Consider the following 21,356-nt stretch of genomic DNA (forward strand, 5'->3'; position numbering starts at 1 on the left):
TTCTCCTTACCCAGTCTGTGTCTTTCCATCTCTGCTCTTCTCCCTGACCTCCATTAGGAGTTTTGGTTCCGTACCCAGTTAATACTCATTGATAGTCAGTTCTTCTCTGCCTCCTTTTCCAATTTTGCTTTCATCAAAACTTGCATATAGTGGCCAGCAGCAGGATTTTTGGTTAGTAATTCAGAATGTCTACTCTCCATCATCTCTCAAACATGCTTAGGTGTCATTTCAATTTTGAGTTAGTTGCTTTTTAATTTATTTGGACTGGACAATGGGAGTAGTTCCAGTTCGTTGTTATTAGATTTTAATCTATTTTCCCCTGCAAAAATAGTAATTATTACTCAGCTGTAATTACCCAAATGATGGTAATTTCTCCTTTGAAAAAAGGGCTACCAATTTTATTTGGAAATATGGAAAAATACATTTTCATAATTACTTCAACCCATTTGCTGCATATCACATAAAAATGAATTTTGATGTGTTTGTTTCTTACTCTGGTAAAATGGTTTAATGTTAAAGTTTCTGTTTGTTTTTTACATTTAAGGATTATTTAAGTAACAGAGAAGATGAAAAATAGTTATAAATTAAGTTGTGTCAATTTTTTTGGCAGTTCCTTCCATAATTATGATTTTACTTACATTGGATGTTACTTTTCTTGTATTCTGGTTTACATTATTTTAGCTCTGTTCAGATGCTGGGAGTAGGTAGCTTATTTAGAAGCTTTTCTGCCAAATAAGTATGGAAATTTTCCCTGGATTTCTCCATCTGTTAGTGTGTACAAATTTTTTTCAGTATTTGGCAGGTGATTCAACCTTCATTGGGTCCCATGTGCTCAACAGAGGACGACTATAACTTACTTCTACAGAAAGAAAGCAAAGAGAATACAATAATGAAAGTTTTCTTGCTGACATAGTCTTGTACCACCATATGCACGAAGAACATTTTGACAGAACTTTTCAGCTATTTCTTATCTATATATTCTCTTTACATATTCTGCTCTAGGTAATTTTTCACCCTATTATATAAGCATCTTCATTCAATTCCTGTGTAGGTATGGTTGTTTTATGTCATAAAAAAGATTTTAAAAGTCTTGCTTTAAGAGCACTTTTTTATAAAGAGACTTAATTTAACACTTTTAAAAATCTTTTTTCTATCATTGATAAGATGACTTGGAATTCTGTGCTCCACTGATAAATTCCATTGCAGCAGTATTTGTATGATAATTTTAATGTATATTATAGCTTTCCAAGGTAGCCTTTTTGGGCAACCTTATATTACAAAGGTAGACATTATAATATATTACAAACATAAGCATTATAATATAGTTACTAGATACGCAACATTAAGCCTGATCTGTACTTTTAGCAGTATTGTATTCTGTTGCTTTCTTTGTATTTTAAGTGTGATAAGAATAGACTTAATAATTAAGAGTAGATGTAATATATTTATACTGTATTAAATGCCATAACATTCAGTATTGTGCAAGAGAGTTTTGAAGTCCAGTAGAAACAGAAGAGATGGGACAGGCAGAGAAGCTTAGTGGAATTTGACAGGTCAGGCTTTTAATGTTTGAATTGGTTCACTCCTTGAATTTCAGCAGATTGTATTAGAATAGTATTAGACTGGGCAGTGGCTTGCTGAATCAGGACTTAGAGAAATTTTCCATGCTTGCAGACTGGGAAATAGAGCTACATAAATGCCTTTAATAATTTGTGTAATACAGCAGCATTGTGAATAATTAATTTTATTAGAAATTTTGACTTAGTAATAACAGTATAAGAACATTAGAAAAAACAGGAAAAACCAGAAGAACCATCCGGGGGGAGGGGGGGAAACCAAACCCAAAAAACCCCCACCAGACCACTCCTGAATCCCAGTAATTAGTTAGTTGTTTATTATGGGTCATTTAACTTCTCAGTGGTCAGGAAAATATCCACATTACCTTTCCAAAAGAACATTCCCATCCTTTTCTAAGTCACTCTGAATTGCTCTTGGCAAATATAAGAACTTTACAAAATCTGTTTTGCAGATGTGGAATCCACCATTTAAAAAGTTAAATTTAAACTTGTGTATGTGGAGCCTTTTTCATGGAAATTTTCTTTGAAAAGAAGTTTATGAAACAGTAATTAAAAATATTTATGTGGCTGTGCATATTTGATGTGATGCAATAACAAAATTATGTATTGGAAGGATAGTTTTAAAAAAATCTCTATATGTTGGTTTTACAAAAGAACAAACTTTAATTAAACATAGCTCATTTTCAGGTGGAAAAAAGACTCATTCAGGAAATGTTTTCCTTTTGTTTTCAGTGGAATGCAAAAATATATTGGTTATACCTATCAACAGATAGATATTAGTATTATACTTCTGCTAAATTCTGCAACGTGAGCATAAAACAATGTTGTTTCATCCCACACTTAATTTAGGCCTAGGGAGATACTCTTAGTAAAAGGAGGTCGCTTTTTTGACCTGGAACTCATCTGATTGATCCAGGGGTAAACTCTTTTATTCGTTTTAACACAAACAACATTAGATTGGACCCAGAGTAGTTTAGGAAGTGAAAATGAAACTTTTGTAATGCAATCTCAGTTATTTTTTCACTATGTCTGAGGAGGAGGAAGAATCATTAAATGTTACAAAATATTCTGTTAAAAAACAGATGCATAATTTCAAATTGGGCTGTCTGAGTTAACTGTGATATGGTATGGTGATTGAGGGTCAGTAGCAGAAGGGAAGAGAAAATACAGAAGCAGCCTTCGTTAACATTTGTTTGCCATATTGCCAGTTTAAAGACATATTCCCTGAAGGTAAATTGTTTAGGCTTCTGTGCTTCCTTTCTTGTTTATCCCCTTTCCTGCTGGCTAGAATGGGAGGAGTTAAATATTAAGAAGTATTAGGTGTTGTGAAGAAAAGGGACTGGAAAAAGGCTTCAGGTAAGTTTCAAGTGTAAACAGTAGATGGGGGAGAAAGCATCAAAGTGCCTGCTGAAAAAAGAGATGGGATGCTAAGTTATTGACAGAGCATGGAGGGTAAAAGAGGAATGTCAGAACAAATCAGTCTATGCTATACTCAGACTGTGATGAAGGCCCTTAGAATGGGGTAGTGAAAGTACCTCTCTGAGGTCCTTCAGTGATCCCTGCATTTCTAGTTCATCACTGGTCTGAAGGAAAATAGAAAAGATATATCATTTATAGATGATTCCTAATGTTTTGGTTGGTGGAAAGTCAGAAACCGTGGGCTGATTGATTCATGTAGTAAGCTGAGATTTTGTCCATGGTATTATGAGTAATGATGTAAAAGAATAGATTAAAGAGCTCAGCCTTAGCTCAAGAGTTAAGGGCTTTGTGAGTAATATATATAGTTGATTTCTTAGAAAAGATTTATTTTAGTAGAAAAGTTTTATAGTTAGATCAGGTAGCCACAAGGCAACAGTAAACACACATTCATTGTGGGAATGTTAAGGAAACATTGAGAGGACATTAAACACATAGTATAGGCTATGTGGGTGTTTTTTACAGGGCATGTAACTCATGTGAGGGAGTGTGGCCAGCTGTCTGCAGCAGAAGCAGGAGCTCAGGTAAACTATACAAGTGTTACTTCTTTCTTTACAGTTGAAAGGTAAAATGAATAAGAAGGTTTGAATAAGTCCTATAGTGTTGTGAAGTGACTTAGATTTTGACAGGACATTGAGCCCTGAAGAGAGGAGACTGAAGGCTTTAAAAAATTCTTTCTGTGCCAGCAGAAATGAAGAATTAGGTTGATGAAGGATTCTCAGAGATTGTTTTTGGAATTGCACCAGTTGTGAGGCATCTTAGATAAAAAGGCAAATGGGGAGCGGCATACTTTAAACTTCCCTGCACGTACCATGTTACTAGGTACACCATCTGAGAGGTGGGTATGCTACTGATGAGATGGTCATCTCAAGAGGAGGAAGAGAGGCTGGAGGTACAGGATATTCAAATGAAATTCTGAAGGATTAAATGTTATGAGGGAAAGGGTCTGGAAAAAGACTTGGGTTTTGAGTAAATATCGTCATGGGAGAAAGTGTCAATGTGCCTGTTGAAAGGTAGGAGACTGATGTGGTTATTGACAACACATGCGGAGGAAAAGGGGAATCTGAGAATCCCATAATGGTTGAGGATGGAAGTGACCTCTGAAGATCCTCTAATCCAACCATCCTATTCAAAGAAGTATCAGCTAGGCACATAGCACATGGCCATGTCCAGACAGGTTTTGAATGACTCCAAGAAAGGCCACTCCATAACCTCGCTGGGCAACCTGTTCTATATAGCAGCATGGATTTATTTCAGTGACCCTAGAAAATGCATCATAATCTAATGTTTCATTTAAAATTAAAAAAACCCAACAACTGAAACAAAACCCAAACCAACCATCAGAACACTTGAATGTCTTATGCTAAATCTCGAAATAGAGCAATAAACTGATGCCTTACAGATACGAGATTTGAAGACTTTTAAAAATGAGACTAATCATGACTTTATTATGGACAACTGAAGAGTCATTCTACTTCAGTTATTGATTTCTCATTACTGTCATTAAATGTGCAATTAAATATAACTACTATGAGCTATTTCCAGCTCATTTTCTTGTCTGTTTTATCCTAGAATTATGTATATATGTCAGCTCTGTAGCCTTTGCTAGAGACCAGTGAATTACGTGCTGTTGGATCATAGGCAATGTTTGTATAGTCTAAACAAATGAGGTTCTCTTGAGAACTTAGTGATTTTTTTTCTTTCTGAATTAATGATCTTCCTTCCTTTGCCAAATCCTTAGACTCTTCTCTGCATTAGATGCCAGAAGAATTTTGAATTTTTATCTGGAAAGAACTCAACATGTTGTATGGACAGAAAACATTTGTATCTAAGACAGTTTAAAGAGTCCACCTGTATCTCAGTATTTTAGTTCTCTCTCATTTGAATGTTTTTGTGTATCTAAGAAACATTGAAGATCCAGGCAGATACTCTCTTTCCATTAAAAAGAGAAAAGATCTATTTATTTTGCTAATAATGTTGGAAAAACTCAACTTGAGAAAACAATATTACACAAATGAGTCTTTGTAAAGTTTTTGAAGAACAGTTTTACAACAGAACTCTTAAGACCTTCAGGATTTGTGGAAGAGAGCTACAATAATATTGCAATTAATTATTTAAAATAAATAAAAGTCTCAAGAATAACCAGCCAGTCTGCAATACTGCCAGTTAAAAGCAGGTTTGTCAGTTGTTGTCATGTGAGAACAATTAAGACAATCTGTTTAGGTAATGAATTTGTATAAGCATTCATGCCTGTTTCCTGAAGTCTTCATTTGTGTAAAGGACTTTCATCTTCCTGATTTCCAGTGACAGTGGAGACTATGTATTACCTGCATATTAACTTTTGGTCATTTGTCCAGTTGTAAATAACTTTATGTATTTACACGAGAGTAAAGAACTGATTTTTTTTTTTTTTTTAACCTTCACACATACACGTTGGTGAATATGGTGTTTCTTACTTGTATGGCAGTCATGAAACTAATGTGACCGTATCTTAAATGCTATTTTGCCATTACAACTTTATTTGAACAATATTATATGCCATTTATGCTGAAAAAGGTGTTTGAGTATATGATAAGAATTATTATTTCATATGTATTAACTTTATCTAAAACAACTCTTTATTTAAACCTTTTTCCAGAACTGTGAGGACGTGGGATGTTAACAATGAAAAAAAGCACAAAAGTGTATTTAAACCACGATCAGTTCAAGGTAAACGAGTGATTCCTACAACTTGCACTTACAGCAGAGATGGCAGACTTATTGCAGCTGGCTGTCAAGATGGCTCCATCCAGATCTGGGATAGGAATATGAGTGTAAGTCAAGTATTTGATAACAATATATGCTTCTAATATATCAAGTGTTGAATGTTGAAGCTGATAAAATCAATTTTGGTACTTTTGTACTTATATTCTATTCACCCACTGTCTCCCACCCACACCCTCCCACCCCTGAAAACTAAATAACTCATAGGCAAAATTTAATATTCCTTCTGCCTCTTTACAACTGATCATTTGGTGTGCTGCTATTCAGTTCAAAACACTGAGTAAAAAGATGGCCACATACCTATATTTAGACTATTATTCATTTATGATGTGATGCTTGTGGAAAAAGCTGTCATTACTTGTTGGTTCTTATGTAATTAAAAATGTATACTTCCATAGTTTATTTGAGATATTGAATACATTAAGCAATAACTCAAAACTGCACACTGAAAATAGGTATTCATCCAGATAATAGGCAGAGATTAGCATGCAAGTGGATGATGATAAGAGTAATGCCGCACATTAAAAGGCAGATGTTGTTACATCGTCCAATGTTTAAAAATTAACACTGAGGCAAATTTGAACAATTTATGTAAATGCAGTGTGGTCAGAAAGAGTCAGAATGGGAACTATTTCAAATTCTTTAAAATTATGAAATATACTCTGTAATTTCTTCTGTCCATATTGAACTTAAAATTGAATTTCCAATTGTTATGAATCTTATGTAAAAAGAATATGTACAATTCTTGCAACTACTTTATAATTTGAAGCTTAGAGCAATCAGTGCTCCCTATTGCTTTGTGTAGTAGTGTACAAACCAGTCAAATTCCAGGAGTTTCATTTTGCAATGTCGAGTGCAAATTCAGCAGGCAAAGCTTTTCTGCTTTTAAAATTAATCGTCATAATAATCATCCATATCTCCTTTATGCCCATCTTACCCAAAGAATTGATACCCAGTCCCTTTTGCTTCAATGGGGTAAGTACTTACAGCATGCACAGGAAGAGAAAATGAGATTAAGGTCTATTTTTTTGGAAGCCAAAGTAAGATTACAGAGGAAATGGAGGGAGGGAGGTGGGATGGGGCGGGGGCAGGATCCTTTGAATCCAACTGACATCATAAATCTTGGAAAGCAGTACAATTCCAATAGGATGGCTTTGGGGAAATAATACTGAACTAATACAAGTTACGTTAGTCTGTTCAACTTCATCTTTCAAAACATTTGATTTTGAAAAGAAAACGGGCAATTTAGGGAACTTTTCATGAAGATTGAATAAAATTTGATTGCTGGAGGCAAGAGGAAATCTATAGATGTAAAAGGAAAAGAAAGCCCGTTGATCATATTCAAAGTACAGCCTGTATTTTGGGATTGCCATCTATTTTTATTTCTGTTTTTATTTCCACTATAAACCCAGTAAAACTTCCTAATGGCATGAAGCTTGAGAATTCATCCGAAGTGTAAACTTGTTCTAACAGAATAATAAATTTTTCAGAGACTGGCTTTCATCACCTGTGTATGTTGTTTATTTTAACATACACAGTATTGAAATATTAAGCTTTCTGGTGTAGTTTTAACAATAGTGCTCTTGGTAGTCTGCTTTTTCATGTGGTTTTCCTTTTGAACTTTTGTGTGTCTATAAGATGACATATTGCAAAGCTGATTGAGTGCAGTTTAAGGTGATTATGAATAATTTAAAGATATATCCTGTGCATCTTGTGCAATTTCCAACTGGTGACCCCTGTATAACAATGCAAGACGAAAGTGATTTGCTATGGAAATGAAGTGGAAAATGAAGTTGGTACTGTCCTTGGATTTGTATTTTTAAAGCCTAAAGAATTTTTGCCCTGGCTTTTGTTGGTGTCATTAAGAAATGACAAGATTTTTGTGTAAAGGAACAGTGTAAATTGGGTTTTAGTGACATTCTTACCTAAAACTGCTGGTACCCTCTGGAAATCTCTGTGTGTAGTTAAAATCAGGCGTTTCAAAAGACATCTTGATGAAATAACTAAAAAAAGAAAAAGTATTCATGTTACAGTTGGGGTGTGGAGAAGGGATAAGGAAAAAAATAAAAAGGAACATGTGTTCAAAGTAGAATTTAGAAAAAGGAGGATGGGATTGACTCCTGCACTGGAATGATGAAAGCACTTACTGGCCTGACAGGATGCAGAGAATCTTGCAAAGGCAAACAAGAAGATGTTAAGTCATGACAAAGCAGTACTGTCTTGGGGTACGAACTGCAGGTGATCCAGGAAAATAGGTAAATCTGTGGAGAATCTAGAGGTGAGGGTTAAACTGCTTGAGGAAATATATAGTTGAAATGTTAAATTCTAATTTTTAAAGAAGAAATTTTTTATTTCCTGTCCAGCAAATATCATTTGACTTTGCTGAAACAAGTGTAGAGCTGTATACACAAGATTTTGCTGTACTACAGTATAGATCTGTTTCAAGTCAAAATTAAGACAGCATTTGTGTTTAACTTGAGAAGGCTCTATTGAGTCTGTAACAAAAGTCATTAGTGTTTGAAAGCAGAAAATAGTTGCTATAATTTCTTACACTTGATCAGTTAGAAATTATTCTGGCATCATTATTTTAGACTATGGTTTTGGCACATATGCAGCAGGAAGAAAGATTCAGGAAGGTGTTTAAAGTTAACTGTAACTTAGTTGACTGTACTGTCATGGCAGAGCTGATCCAATAAAGGCCTGTTTTGACTGTCTGGATCTATTTTTGCATTTAAGCAAAAATATAAATGACATTTCAACCCTGCTGTTGAATGCCCATACCACTGTTCCTGCATATGACAGTAACAGCACAAACTAAATTCAGTAAGGTGTTCCTACCAGATATTACGGCTCATACTATGTACTATCCGTAATGCCTGTTATCCTGCTGTCTGTAAAGGTTTTTAGACACATTTATTTTTGACAGGAGTAAAAAGTCCTGTCAAACATAAGAGCCCACTTCAGAGAGCGGGAAGTTTCTGTTTGCTTCAGTAAAAACGTAAAGTCCCTGCTTTCCCACAGGAGAAGGGTCATGAAAGCAGCAGTACCAAGGGCAGAAGTGGACACCCCGATAGAAAGGAGGGACTGATAATGCCCTTTGCTAGAGCCAAGGGGCACTGGTTAGAGACAGGCATACTGCTGCAGTGCTGCTGGAAGCCACTCTTCCTCTGGGGGTTCACAAATACCGTACCACTTTACAAGGTGGTGGAAGCTCCCTGACGAATCTCCCAGAAATCTTCCTTGGCCACTGTAGCCATAGTTTCTGACTGCTGGTTACAGGTTTATTATCCTCTGCTCCACACGTGGCTTGATAGCTTTACACCTGACTACAGGGAACCTACTGATGTGTTTATTAAAGGGCTGACAAATTAAAAATCAGCCTGTTGTGTAGTGGCGTCCCCATCACCACTGTGGTGTCACTTCTGTTTGCCACTCAGTAGTGTAGAACGTGGTCCAGAATTATGTGAGTAAACAATTATTTGAATTTTTTTTTTAATTATTTAGAAAGGAACAATATCTTTTCTATCCCATGTTTTATCATCCCTGCTGAAGTCAAAGTAGCTGTTTGTTGTAAGTTAGGGTCATGAGTTACTTGTTTTTTCCAAGGCACTTACAGCCACCTCAGTATCTGAGATTTTTTAATTATGTTGTTGTGCCTAGGGAGTGATTTTGGTGAGTGATCAATTCCCTTCTTTAGTTCTGACTAGCAATGCACACCATGAGTGTTTCATTCAGTTTTCTGCTTCCACTGTTTTTTTGGTGCAATTCCAAATCTCCCAGCTGTATGTAGTGAGAGTAAAAACACTTTTGGAACTTTTGGAGGAAGACTTTTTTTGTCTTCGTGACACTGTCATTGGTAACTTGCTAATGCTGAAGTTAGCCAAATGCATTCCAGCTCTGCCTTGCCTTTCTCCAAACTTCCTCAGCATGATCATGATCCATTATAATCACCTGCCTCAGAGGATTTTTTCATTTTGTCATAAATCTGTGTTATTTTCTCACGTATGTTGTCAGTGCATGGTTTTTCTTTAAGGTTCACGTACATGTGCATTTACAGTGCACATTAGCAGAACAATCTGTCAGCTTGTTTGAAATATTATGAACACTGTCAGCTTGGCTTAAAATAACAGCTTCAAAGGACATAAAAAATAACTTCCTTCAAATTTCCAATGACTAGTGGAAACAATAGTGTGAAATAGTCAATCTAACATAACACATTAGAACTCAATTTAAATATGGAGAGTTGGAGAGTGTTAGTGGTCAAAATAAGACAGGACCTTGAAAATTACTGATTCACAGGGCAGTGAAATAAAACCACTAGATTTACCTGCAGTTCAGATAGGTTCAAATTCCTCATCTTGCCTGTGCTTGCCCATTTAGAGCTTTTTGCAAGACCAATAGTAATACATATTGGTGAACAAGCTGATCTGTGGAACCAGTCTTTACTATCGAGAATGAAGTGTGTCTTGCATTCAGTAAACCTCTGTGTACTCAGTTTTCCTGTGTAGAAATGGGAGTATCTCATTCATAGAGATACAGGAAGACTGAAGTCATTTTTGTAAAGACCATTAGTACGCTTGGTGAGTAGGTTAAAAATGTATTGTGAGTTAAAATTAATAGAAGACTCTTTAATGAACAGAAAAGCTCCCCTTATTTTCAACACTAAACAGGAAAGCATCGAGGTGTTTTTTCATTGATTTTAAATAGGATTTATTAGGGTGAGAAAGCTAAACCTCTTAGTTAGCCTTTCTTAGTCTTTCAAACCACCTGATGAGGCTACCTGTTATGTGAATTTTCCCTCCAGCTTTTCCTGGGTGCATTCAGCCCAGGACTGCATAAACAACTTCTCTGCATATGGCAGTCTGAATCATGTTTCTAAGTTTCATACATCACATACTTTATAGTGTATCATTGTGGCTGTGATACAAAAATATTGATAAGGATGTTGGGGAGGCAGAGTTTGTAAGGAGTGTTGTCTTTTAAATGCCTTTAAGAAAACACCTTGTACACCCAAAATCTTGTCTTGTTGTTTTGGGGGTTTTTTTGTTGTTGTTTTTAGCTATATTAAATTGGGTCTGTTTAGAAACATTGAGTATTTTTTTTTATAAGCTTTTAGCTATCTAATGGCTGCACTGTAAGGAGTAAAGAATTAACTTTGACAGCTATATCTGTAATGGGTTTATCTTTTTACATAGAGTAAATCTGAACAGGAAAGATGCAATGTTTTATGATTTTCAACATCATTTAATTCTCATTAAACACAAATTGATTCAGTGCTCAGGGAAAGATTTTTATAACTAGCGATTAACTTCCATTTTTTTTTACTAGGTCATAAAAGACCTACTGGTATGTTTAACTGCATTCTGCAGCTATTTCCTGCTCAAAAGTGAGCATTGACTACAGTATTGCTGAACTACTCCTTTGCTAGTGTGATATCCCACTTTTCTTTTTTCCTGGTTTTAAAACCTTACTTTGATTTTAAATTGCTAGAATAATTTGTGTATTTTGACCAGTTTAAATTACTTAGCTAAAGCTCAAAGTGATTTTACGGAACTTGAAATGCATAATAATAATGAAATCCAGGACTATGCTACTATACTGCCCACATGAATATCCCCAAAAGTGGTGTGATCAAGTGGTAATTCCAATAACCTCTTTTCCACATGCCCTTAAGCCACCCTATCCTCAAAATATAAGGGGGAGAAAAATGGGATGTCACAGTATTCACTGAAGTTAAGCAGATCTAAGCTCTGTACATTTTAATTGCAAATAGTCATGTTAAAAGTATTTTCCAAATAATTGCATGATTTATAGATGTAAGATAAATACATTTCTATATTTAGTAATTGTTTGCTTTGAAAGGGTTTTTGTAAGCTTTAGTTTTGTGGTGTGCTGCATGAAGGTTTAAGGTAGAGTTTTCAGAGATTAAAAGTTTTACAGGTATTGGAGCCATTTTGAAGAAATACTATACAACTAAGGACACAAATTTAGGTGATGCAAAAAAGATCATATAAGATACTTTTTTTTTCTTTTTCCCTAAATGGGGAAAACCCTTTTGTTTTGGAATGGGAATCCAAGCCCAGCTCTTATTTGGAAACTTTTTTGTAAACTTTATTTTCCTTTTTTTGATGGATTTTACAGCTGATGATGCCAAGACAGAGTAATGAAAACTAGTAGTAAGATCTGAGACTTGTTGTAAATATTTTCTCCATTAATTGGAAGGTCTTTTGAGGACTTTCCCCATGCTTTGTGAAGATGAGACTGTTGGATCTTTGCACAGTTATAGAATGCTTTTTGCATATATAATGTGCAATAAATTATTGAACTGTATGTCTTATGTCTGTCTCCTAGAAAGCTTTTCTAGTGTGCATGTGCCTTTTCAGATACAGTTTCTACCAGGCAAAGATAGTATGTCTTTGGCATCTGGTCTATCAGAGCATTCCAGGATTATGCTCTTTTTCCACCAGTTAGATTTTATTCATTATTTTGGCCATGGAATATTCACTTGTCTGTTTGGATATTTTGGTTTGGTTTTACTTATATAGAATTTGAGGTTTATATTGGTATCTTCACAGCATTAAAATTATTCCAGTGAGATGTCAATAGTTAATAGAAACAATTTACAATGAGTATCCTTAAATTTGCTGAATATCTCTACTACAACTAAACAGCAGGCAAATCTCCCAATTTCCCCCAAGTATGTAACATGCTTCATGCTTTGAAGAGGGCAGTCTGGCTACATCTGGAAATTTCTTGTGTAAATACAAGATGAAAGATATCCAAATATACTATATTCCCCTTTCAAACTTAAGGTAAGTTTTCCATATCCATAACATCCCACCCTTTCATTCCATATGTATATGTGCCAGACCTCTGCTCCAGAAACTGGAAATCACACACAAGCTTGCCAGCAGCAAATATTAACAGATTCATATATTATTCCTTTTTGTATACGTCTGGTTTAGCCAGTACATCACTATCTATACCCTGAAGCTAGCTGCGGTAAAGAATCTGACAATCATATGCTAAGATAAAATGTGCCCTGCTGTATTTCTAAGTGCATTTCTCTCTTATGTAATAAACAGTTTACAGTTAAGAACTATCTAAATGTTTGCACTATCTAATATAGTGATGAAAGGCAATTCTAAATCCTGAAGTCTGTCACACCCCAATGAAAATAGCATAAAGGATTTTACTTTGGATTCATGTATGGTTAAAGGAAAAAGGCTTATCCCTCAAGGATTATATATCTTTCTTTGATTTACTATTTAGAAAAATAACAGTAGAGCTTACAGAAATAATTTTAAAATGACAATTTGAGAAGAAAAGAGTAGGCATTATAGCAACATGATTGGCTTTATTAATATTGTAGTGTTAATAATGTAACATGAATAATTTTACAGAAATAGATAAAATAATGAAACAAATAAAAGAGCCTTCTTGAGCTAGCTTTGTTATTTTAGAGAAAATTTTCCTTTTATGCAGAGGCAAAAAGTTAAAAGTATAGATGCTACATTTTGTTCTGACAAGAAGTGAACTCCAGAGTGGTGTGGCTTATCAGAAAAATGGCTTTTAGATACCGCAGTATATGCACTGCTCAAGCAAGCTGAACACTTAATTGGTCTAGAGCCTGATAGGGCTTGTAAATTACAAAAATAGTTTTGTGCTTGATGTGTGTATTAGGAAGCTAGTTTTGTGTCCAAATGTTTCTCATTATCGTTCATAGTATGTCACTATTTCTTGAAGTTAGTGAGGAGAAGTTAGTGAGGAGATGAACAGCAGGTTTTATCCTGTGAATTTCGTAAAAGCAATGGAAAATATATGTCTGTACAACTCTTCATCATTAAGTTTATTAGAGAAGCCTAAAACTCCCATATTTTAAAATACTTACAAAAGGAAAGCTGTTACAGCTTCATCAAGTGGGTTTATTTAAGAACAAAAAAGGTAGGAAATGATGACTTCTGATCTGTGGAACATATTGAGTGAAGATTAGGTACTTTGTGTCTGCATATGCATGCTTTATCTCTTGGCTTAATTTATGGGTCCTTCGCACCCTTCCAGCTTCCTATTTGGATTTATCTCTTGTAGGCTTCACTTTTCTCATCAATTCATAACTTTTAGAAAGCTTTCTAATTTGGGGTATTCATAAAGAATATTGCAAAGTGAATTTTAGAAAATATGTATTAAGCTAGCTGGGTTGGGGTTTTAGGTATAGGGTTTTTTTAATGGAAAAGGAAATCAGAAGTAGGGGTTTTTTAATGGAAACCTAAAATAATGATTTGGAATTTGTAAACTTTTGAAATATTTTTTATATGTACTTTCTTAATTCTTCACATTACTATAGCAGAGTAAACTTTTACTTCTTATTTTTTCCTGTACTCATTTTAAATATTACCAAATTTCTAACTTTTCCAGAGGTCTAATGTAGAAGATGGGTAACAAATTCTTCCCATTTAAGAATTTTGGGATTTTCATGTATTCCTGTCACTGACCACTATCAGAAACTGCATTCTAGCCTAGAAAATCAATAGTTTAATGTTGTGCGGTGCTTGTGCATAACCTTTTTCATAACTGTTCGATTTAGAAAAGATAAACTTACCAAAGAGAAGCAGACAGAAATGTATTTTAAATTTTTTTTAGTTCATTTGAATAAGAGTGTGATTTATTTTGAAATGTGCTCAGTTTTATGACATTAAGAAAAATAGTCATATTTTTAATACAAAAATATTCCCCATGAATCTGTTAGAAATTGAGAAGCTAACAAGAAGATAAATTATAGTGAAACATAGCTTTTGTTTGTTACATTAGGTTACATACACTTCACTCAGAGGAAGTTTGTTGAAGAGAAAACTATTTCTATGTAGAGAACGATTATTTAATGACTGCATCCATTAAAAGGTGCACTGCTGTGAGGATACAGTTTTAAATGTGCTTAAATAGTTGGCCATAATACACTACAGACTGCCCTCAGTTTCTAAAAAACATCTCATAAGTCTAGTTAACTTTAATTTAAAAAAGTTTGCATGGCATTTGTAGAAAATTCGTAATAAGATTATAAACCAAAGAAGTTATTTTTGTGTCCATGATTATCAGTGAGAAGATAAACTGCACAACTACACCATCTCTTGGCAGCAGGTACAGAACTAAACTAGTCAGACAAAATGAAAAGTATTTGTAATAGTATTATATTTTTTGTAAGACAGCCTTCAGGGAGCAAGTTTCTTTCAACTCTAGGTATAAATCTCATAATTAAAGACTAATTGAATATATGTGAGGCTTTCTTTACGAATAACTAAAACTTCTTCCAGTGCAAAATATTTTAAAATGGTTTTATTCATGATATCCCTATTTCCTAAAGTTTGTTTTCAACAGATGTTAGTGCTAAACCGCAGAGAGGGTGGTGAAATAGGTGGAGCATTGCCCAGCTGTGTTTTATTTAATGTATGACTGCAGTGATACTACACAGACTGAAATCAGATACATCCATGGAACAGCTGCCTTCCTCGAACCAAGTTCTAAATTTCTCATGAGATAGATAACTAGATTTGGAGTTGGATATGACTACCTATGTATTTCACACATTATGCCTAAACACATATACAATATTTCTCTGTGTGTCTAAGTATGCCCACAAAATTATAATGAAATTCTAGTTTAATAGAATTTCTGAATGTGTATAATCAGTCTAACCTCTAGTAATTTAAACAAGGTACTCTTAGATAATTCAACTTATGTAATTTTCATTTGGGTTAAGCAATGTGTAGGGTTTTAAAAAACTGCCTTTATGCTTACTATTTCACTTTTTACCATGTATATGTATCACTTCCAGATTTGGCTTGTGACTGTTTTGTGCTCAAAGGAGTCACCTGTACTCAGCGTTAAAACTTAATTTGTATTTAATTTTACATATAATGCATTTTATTAAGGTTGGGATAGAATGGCCAAATTAGAAAGTACTGTACTAGTTCACATACAAAGAGTGAAATATTCTGAAAAAATCCAAATCTTTGTATAATCATGGACCATGTTTTTTATGGACACTAAGAACTCCTGATGAATGTAGCTGCTGTGACGAGCACATACCCTGGTAAGAGCATATAAACGGCACTGTATCCTAGCTCCCTAGCCTGTTTCATTGTCCTCACCAATATGCAGGTCTGTGGTCTTGTTTGGAGAGCAGATTGAGCCCTAGAGCTGTAAGCAAATTTCATCTTGTTGAGGTCACCAGAGTATACTGCTGCGACCTTTATAGAGGCTGTTTCAACAGGGCTTGCAAAAGCACAACTAGTACAGGTAGTGTGTTCCTGCCCTTGTAACGGGAGGACTGGCTTATATTCAAGACCACCTTCAAGAGCCTGAGTGAATTTTCAGAAGTAGTCAGCAGAAAGCATTGCATTGCCAGCCATTGACTTGTCACTCATCACAAATGTGCAAATGCCTGGTTGATTTTGATATTTGATGTGTGCAAGTGTGGTGCCAAACTAGGTAGGAGTTGATAGTGGTGTAGGAATGTTTTCTGTACTCCAGACAGGTCACTGTTGTTTCTTGGCTGTTGCATTGAGGTAGGAGAGCAAGACAGGGCTGTGCTAATGTGTGCTGCTGTGTGTCTGCGTCTATAAAAAAAAACCTCAGTTTTGATTGTTCTTCTGAAACAAATGTGGTTATGTCAGAAAATGAATCCTTTGGTGTGAAGTTAGTAAGAGGTTTATACCAACAAACAAAAGCAAGGCAGTGTGCAAACTCAGTTGCTACTTGTCTCCTCTTCTTTTTTGGTAATTTTTAAATGATAGTTTGCTGTATGTTCATATTTGTTACGGGAAAGGGAGTGGTGGTTTTGTTGGGTTTGACTTTGTTTTTCTTTATGTGAGAAAAACACAGATGTGCTTGAGAATTAAGTGAATGATCTCTAATTGCTATTATTGGAGGAACATATATTTAAGTCATTGGTAAAGTACAGCTGTTGAAGAAGACAAAATGAGATGACAGTGGATCCTGAAAGTAAAGAACCATTCTCAAAGAAACAAAGAGGGAAAATATGTCAAAGTAATAATAATGGCAACAGGTTATTGATTGGATTTATTACAATGCGTTTTACAATATGTCACTGTCATGGTTTAACCCCAGCCAGTAACTGAGCACCACGCAGCTGCTTGCTCACTCCTTCCCCCCACCCAGTAGGATGTGGAGGAGAATGGAAAAAAAACCCTTGTGGGTTGAGATAACAACAGTTTAACAGGATAAGAAAGGAAGATAATGTAATAATAACAATAATACAAGTGATGCGCAAATGCAATTGCTTACCACGTGCAAAAGGAAAATAAAACAATCCAAATGCAGTCTATTTCCAAGATCTGAAACTGTGTCCTGGCTAGTCTCCCCAGTTATATATATACAGAGCATGATGTTACATGGTGAGGAATATCCCTCTGGCCAGTCTGGGTCAGCTGTCCTGGCTGTGCTCTCCCAGCTTCTTGTGCACCTGGCAGGGCACAGTGAGAAGCTGAAAAGTCCTTGACTTAGTGTAGACAGTGCAACTACCCAGCAACAACTAAAACATCAGTGTGTTATCAACAGTATGCTCATGCTAAATCCAAAACACAGCACTATACCTGCTACCAGAAAGAAAAATAACTCTCAGCCAAAACCAGGACAGTGACAGAAAGGAGATGACACATTGTGATGCATATAACAACATTTCTGTTATGATGGTTAAATGGTTAAAAGAGTTTAGATATTCAAGGGAAATTGAGGAGATATGATATCCCCATAAGAAAATCAGGAACAGCTTTCATCATGTTGAATTTAAGTTACCAGTTAAACATTCACAAATTGATGTCAAGATGAACTTGATGTTCAGCAGACAGAGAACAATCTACCTTTTCTGGGAAGGTAGTTTAATAGCATAAAAATAGCATAAAAATATTGGTTGTGAATAAAATTTTTAAAAATACGTTGTGGATTGAGAAGTTCAGTGACAAAGGGTATTGAGTAATGGTGAATAGCCAGTGAGGCTGAGAGAAGGAGAGAGAATCATGCACCAGAGGGAATAGTGAAGAAGGGAGCCAACATGTATATGGTGTACAGGAGATACTAGACTTCATAAAACAATGAAGAAGGGGAATAGAAAATGGGTACTTTTTTCCAAGGCTGATGAGAATGAGGATAGGGTAGCATTGTTGGATTTGTCAGGGATAAATCTGTGGAGACTCAGGAACGAATTTAAGTGGGTTTGACAAGGAATGAGGATGGAGGGGAAGGCAGTATTGGATGAAAAGTCTGAAAAAGAGTGATGGAGAGAGAGAAGGAAACACAGAACTATTTGGTGAAAAGTGGATTATGCAAATGAGATTTCTGAGATATGACTTTCAGAAACAGCAATTCACATATGTCCCTATGCTCTGAAGATGCCACTGTTGATAGAGAAGAAGTATGAAGTTGCCAGTCATGAGTGTGAAATATTGTGCTGAAGTTAAACTGGAAGGCTAGGATGAGGAAGTGGAAGGAATCTTATTGTTGGATGGAGAAGAATTTTAGAGACGCTAGTGGTGAAAGAGAATTGTAGTCAGGAGAGGTACTACAGAGCATCATAAAAAAATGGAAATAAGAGAAAAGAGGGATTTGAAGCAACATTAATATTAGAGGGGAAGGCTAATTGCAGAAAAATTCTGTAACTATTTTGTACTCAGAGACAAATTGGTATGGAGATACTGCAGCCTTTTTGAGGAAATCTTGGATATTGGTTAGGACATTTTTACATTAATAGTCAGATTATTGTTTATATGAAATGAGACTGAAGGACCTTAATTACAAACAAAGGAATTCTATCCTCTCACATTTAAACAGTAACCTGTTTTTAATATCTGTTAAAAAAGAAAATAATTTTTAAAACAATCCATGTTTGAAATATATTGAGGAATCTCACTGTAGAACAGCAAACCACATTTTTCTAAAAGATGCTACAAATTTTTTCACTCTACCTAATGCTTAGGTACTTGATTACTGCTGTGCAGGCTAGCCTGGAAACCTGATATGACTGGGTGTTGTGCAGTGTAGATGGATAAATATACAGTGTGTTTTAAACCAGAAACATTCATTTTCAAGTCATTTCAATATGAGTATCAGAAATCAAATCCAAGTATACTAGAGCCTCATCTTGCAGAAGCAGTGAAATCTTGGTTTTAAATTTAACTTATTTTACAAAGTATCTTTAATCATGAAAGATTTTAAGGGGTTTTTAAGTTGAAGTTGATGAGCTGCCAAAGTTATTTAAGACAGTATGTTGTTTCTGAGCTAAATGCTAGATGAATTGAAATGCAATATTCAGTTATAATTTGTTGTATTTGAACAAAATCACATTTTGTCAAAAGAGCTTTCAACAACTGCATATTGTACACATGGAAGTAGTGATTCACACTGGAATTTGTTATCTGTAACTTTGGGTTTACAGATTCTGAAGCTAAGTGGGAATTTAATTCTTTTCCCTGTGGAACACTGTGTTCAATTAGTATAAACAACTTGCAGAAAACAATTTTTGAAATTTTTTTCTACTTTGCCAATTTTTTGCTTACAAATGTGTAGACATTTTTATTTGTGTCCTTATTTAGCTAGTCAATTATATAAAATTATTGTGAGAAAAAAAGCAATGTCAAAGAAGTAATCATGAAACTGAGACAGGAATATTGCTTGAAAAGTTTGCTTGAGTTACTTTTCTCTTTTTTCTCTTTTTTCCCCTCTTTCCCCCCTCTTTCCCCCCTCTTTCCCCCCTCTTTTTCCCCTCTTTCCCCAGTGAGCTTCTTTCTTTTACATTGTACTCATACATAACTCTGGGGCCTAATCCTGAAGTTGCTGAACTCATTGGGTAAAATTCTGAGTTAAAGATAACTGAAATTGAGAGCATTTAGCAGCTCTGTGTCTTGCAGATTAATAGCAACATATCTTTGGTTATTAAAAACATGTGTATCCCCCACCATCCACTAGTGCCCAGCTGACCTGTAACAGAAGAAAAGGAGTTTCCTTTAACTTCTCAAAAACAACTTGTCTCAACAACTTACTTTGCTGAATGATGATGGCATTTTTTGTTTTCTGGAGACTTTTAAAAAATATTCAAACATGTATGGTCCTTGAAAATCATTGTTAAGTATATTGAGCTAATAATCTCAGCTACTTTATGCAACATTATTTATAAACCACTGAGGCTCTGAGTTAAGAGTGTGCATTTTATCACTGAAATATTTCATGTGGCAAAGTACCACTTAGCCTTTTAATTGAGGAATTCTTCTTTCTTCGCCTTTCCACCCAAATAAATAAACCCAAATCCATGTTTTAAAAAATTTGTATTATTTTAATTAATAAGCAGAGAAAATATGCCATGATGGTTTGCAGTACATTTTTGTCAGAAAAATCAAATAATGTAGAAGAAATAATAGCTCACTATATGTTACAAGAATTTTAGTGAAAATGACTGTTCTTTTCTTGTTAGAATATACATGGTTTAGCTACTTTTTTTCCAAAAATTAAGTAAATTTATTATACAGCCACCTTTGATAACTCACTGCAAACTACACCTTTTTTGGCTCAAGTGTTACTGAACCAGAAATATTAGCTTTATGTGAATTTCTGTATATTTGCAGTTATATTTCACTCTATTCACACTGTGCCTGTATAAGATCACTAAAGTGGGTCTTAGGCTCTGAGAGCACTGAATACTGAAAAAATATGAGAAATTATATTGAATTATGGTGCGAACCACTTTGTATTTGATTTTTAAAGACATCTTTGTAGCTTCTTTATTCTGTTTATATTTTTGTTTATTGCTGGTAGGCAAAATGCTACTTTTAATTGATGTGAAACATCTGGTGTTGACGTAGGTGAGTTTGAAGCAATCTGTGGACTTTCAGTGGGGTTCTAGTACATCTTCACAAAATTTTAATGTAATTTTTACAGAATAACATTGATCAGATTTGATTCTTTTCTGGAAGGCAAAGGAACCTTTAACAGCTGGGCAAGTCTAAGAGTGATGAATTTATGTTTGAAAGAGGCAAAAGGAGGTTGGTTTGGGTTTTTTGGTTGGTTTACAGAAGCCATATTTATGAGAGTAAAAACAAGGAAAATTGTAAATTTGCTAGAATAGCATGGGATGGGTTAGAAAAGTTATGAAAAGATACAAGGGAACATTTCTTTTACATCCTTGTACGTTTTTCTCATGCAGCATAAAAGATCCCCAAAGGAAGCCAACTGAATAGTTTCCAAAAGCTATTTTTATTAGTAATATTTATTGGTTTTGTGGCCAAGATAGATTATTTTCTCAAATGCAAAGTTTGACAGTGCAAACATTCAGCTGGTGTTTCATTTTCAAACCATTAAGCAAATATTTAGCAATTCTTTTAAGAAGCCATCTTTCTAAAATGGTTTCCTAAAATCTTTCTTGATGAATTAAGTTAAACAAGAAGAAATTATTTCTGTGGTCAGTAATATTCTTAGAAATTGAATGCTCTAATTGGTGAAGGAAGCAGGAGTAGTAGGGTAGTTAGGAGGGTAGTT

At 34.8% G+C, this 21,356-nt stretch overlaps 1 protein-coding gene across 1 annotated transcript in view; it reads left to right on the plus strand.

Moving 5' to 3' along the window:
* Positions 1 to 21,356, plus strand: part of WDR70 (WD repeat domain 70) — a 155,588-nt gene that overhangs the window by 83,827 nt on the left and 50,405 nt on the right. Inside the window, exon 10 of the mRNA XM_054809664.1 lies at positions 5,692 to 5,866. Within this exon, the coding sequence (XP_054665639.1) occupies positions 5,692 to 5,866 (175 nt within the window). The remainder of the gene's footprint in view (positions 1 to 5,691; positions 5,867 to 21,356) is intronic.

This window comes from Grus americana, chromosome Z (genome assembly GCF_028858705.1).
Source record: "Grus americana isolate bGruAme1 chromosome Z, bGruAme1.mat, whole genome shotgun sequence".
Classification (NCBI taxonomy): Eukaryota; Metazoa; Chordata; class Aves; order Gruiformes; family Gruidae; genus Grus; species Grus americana.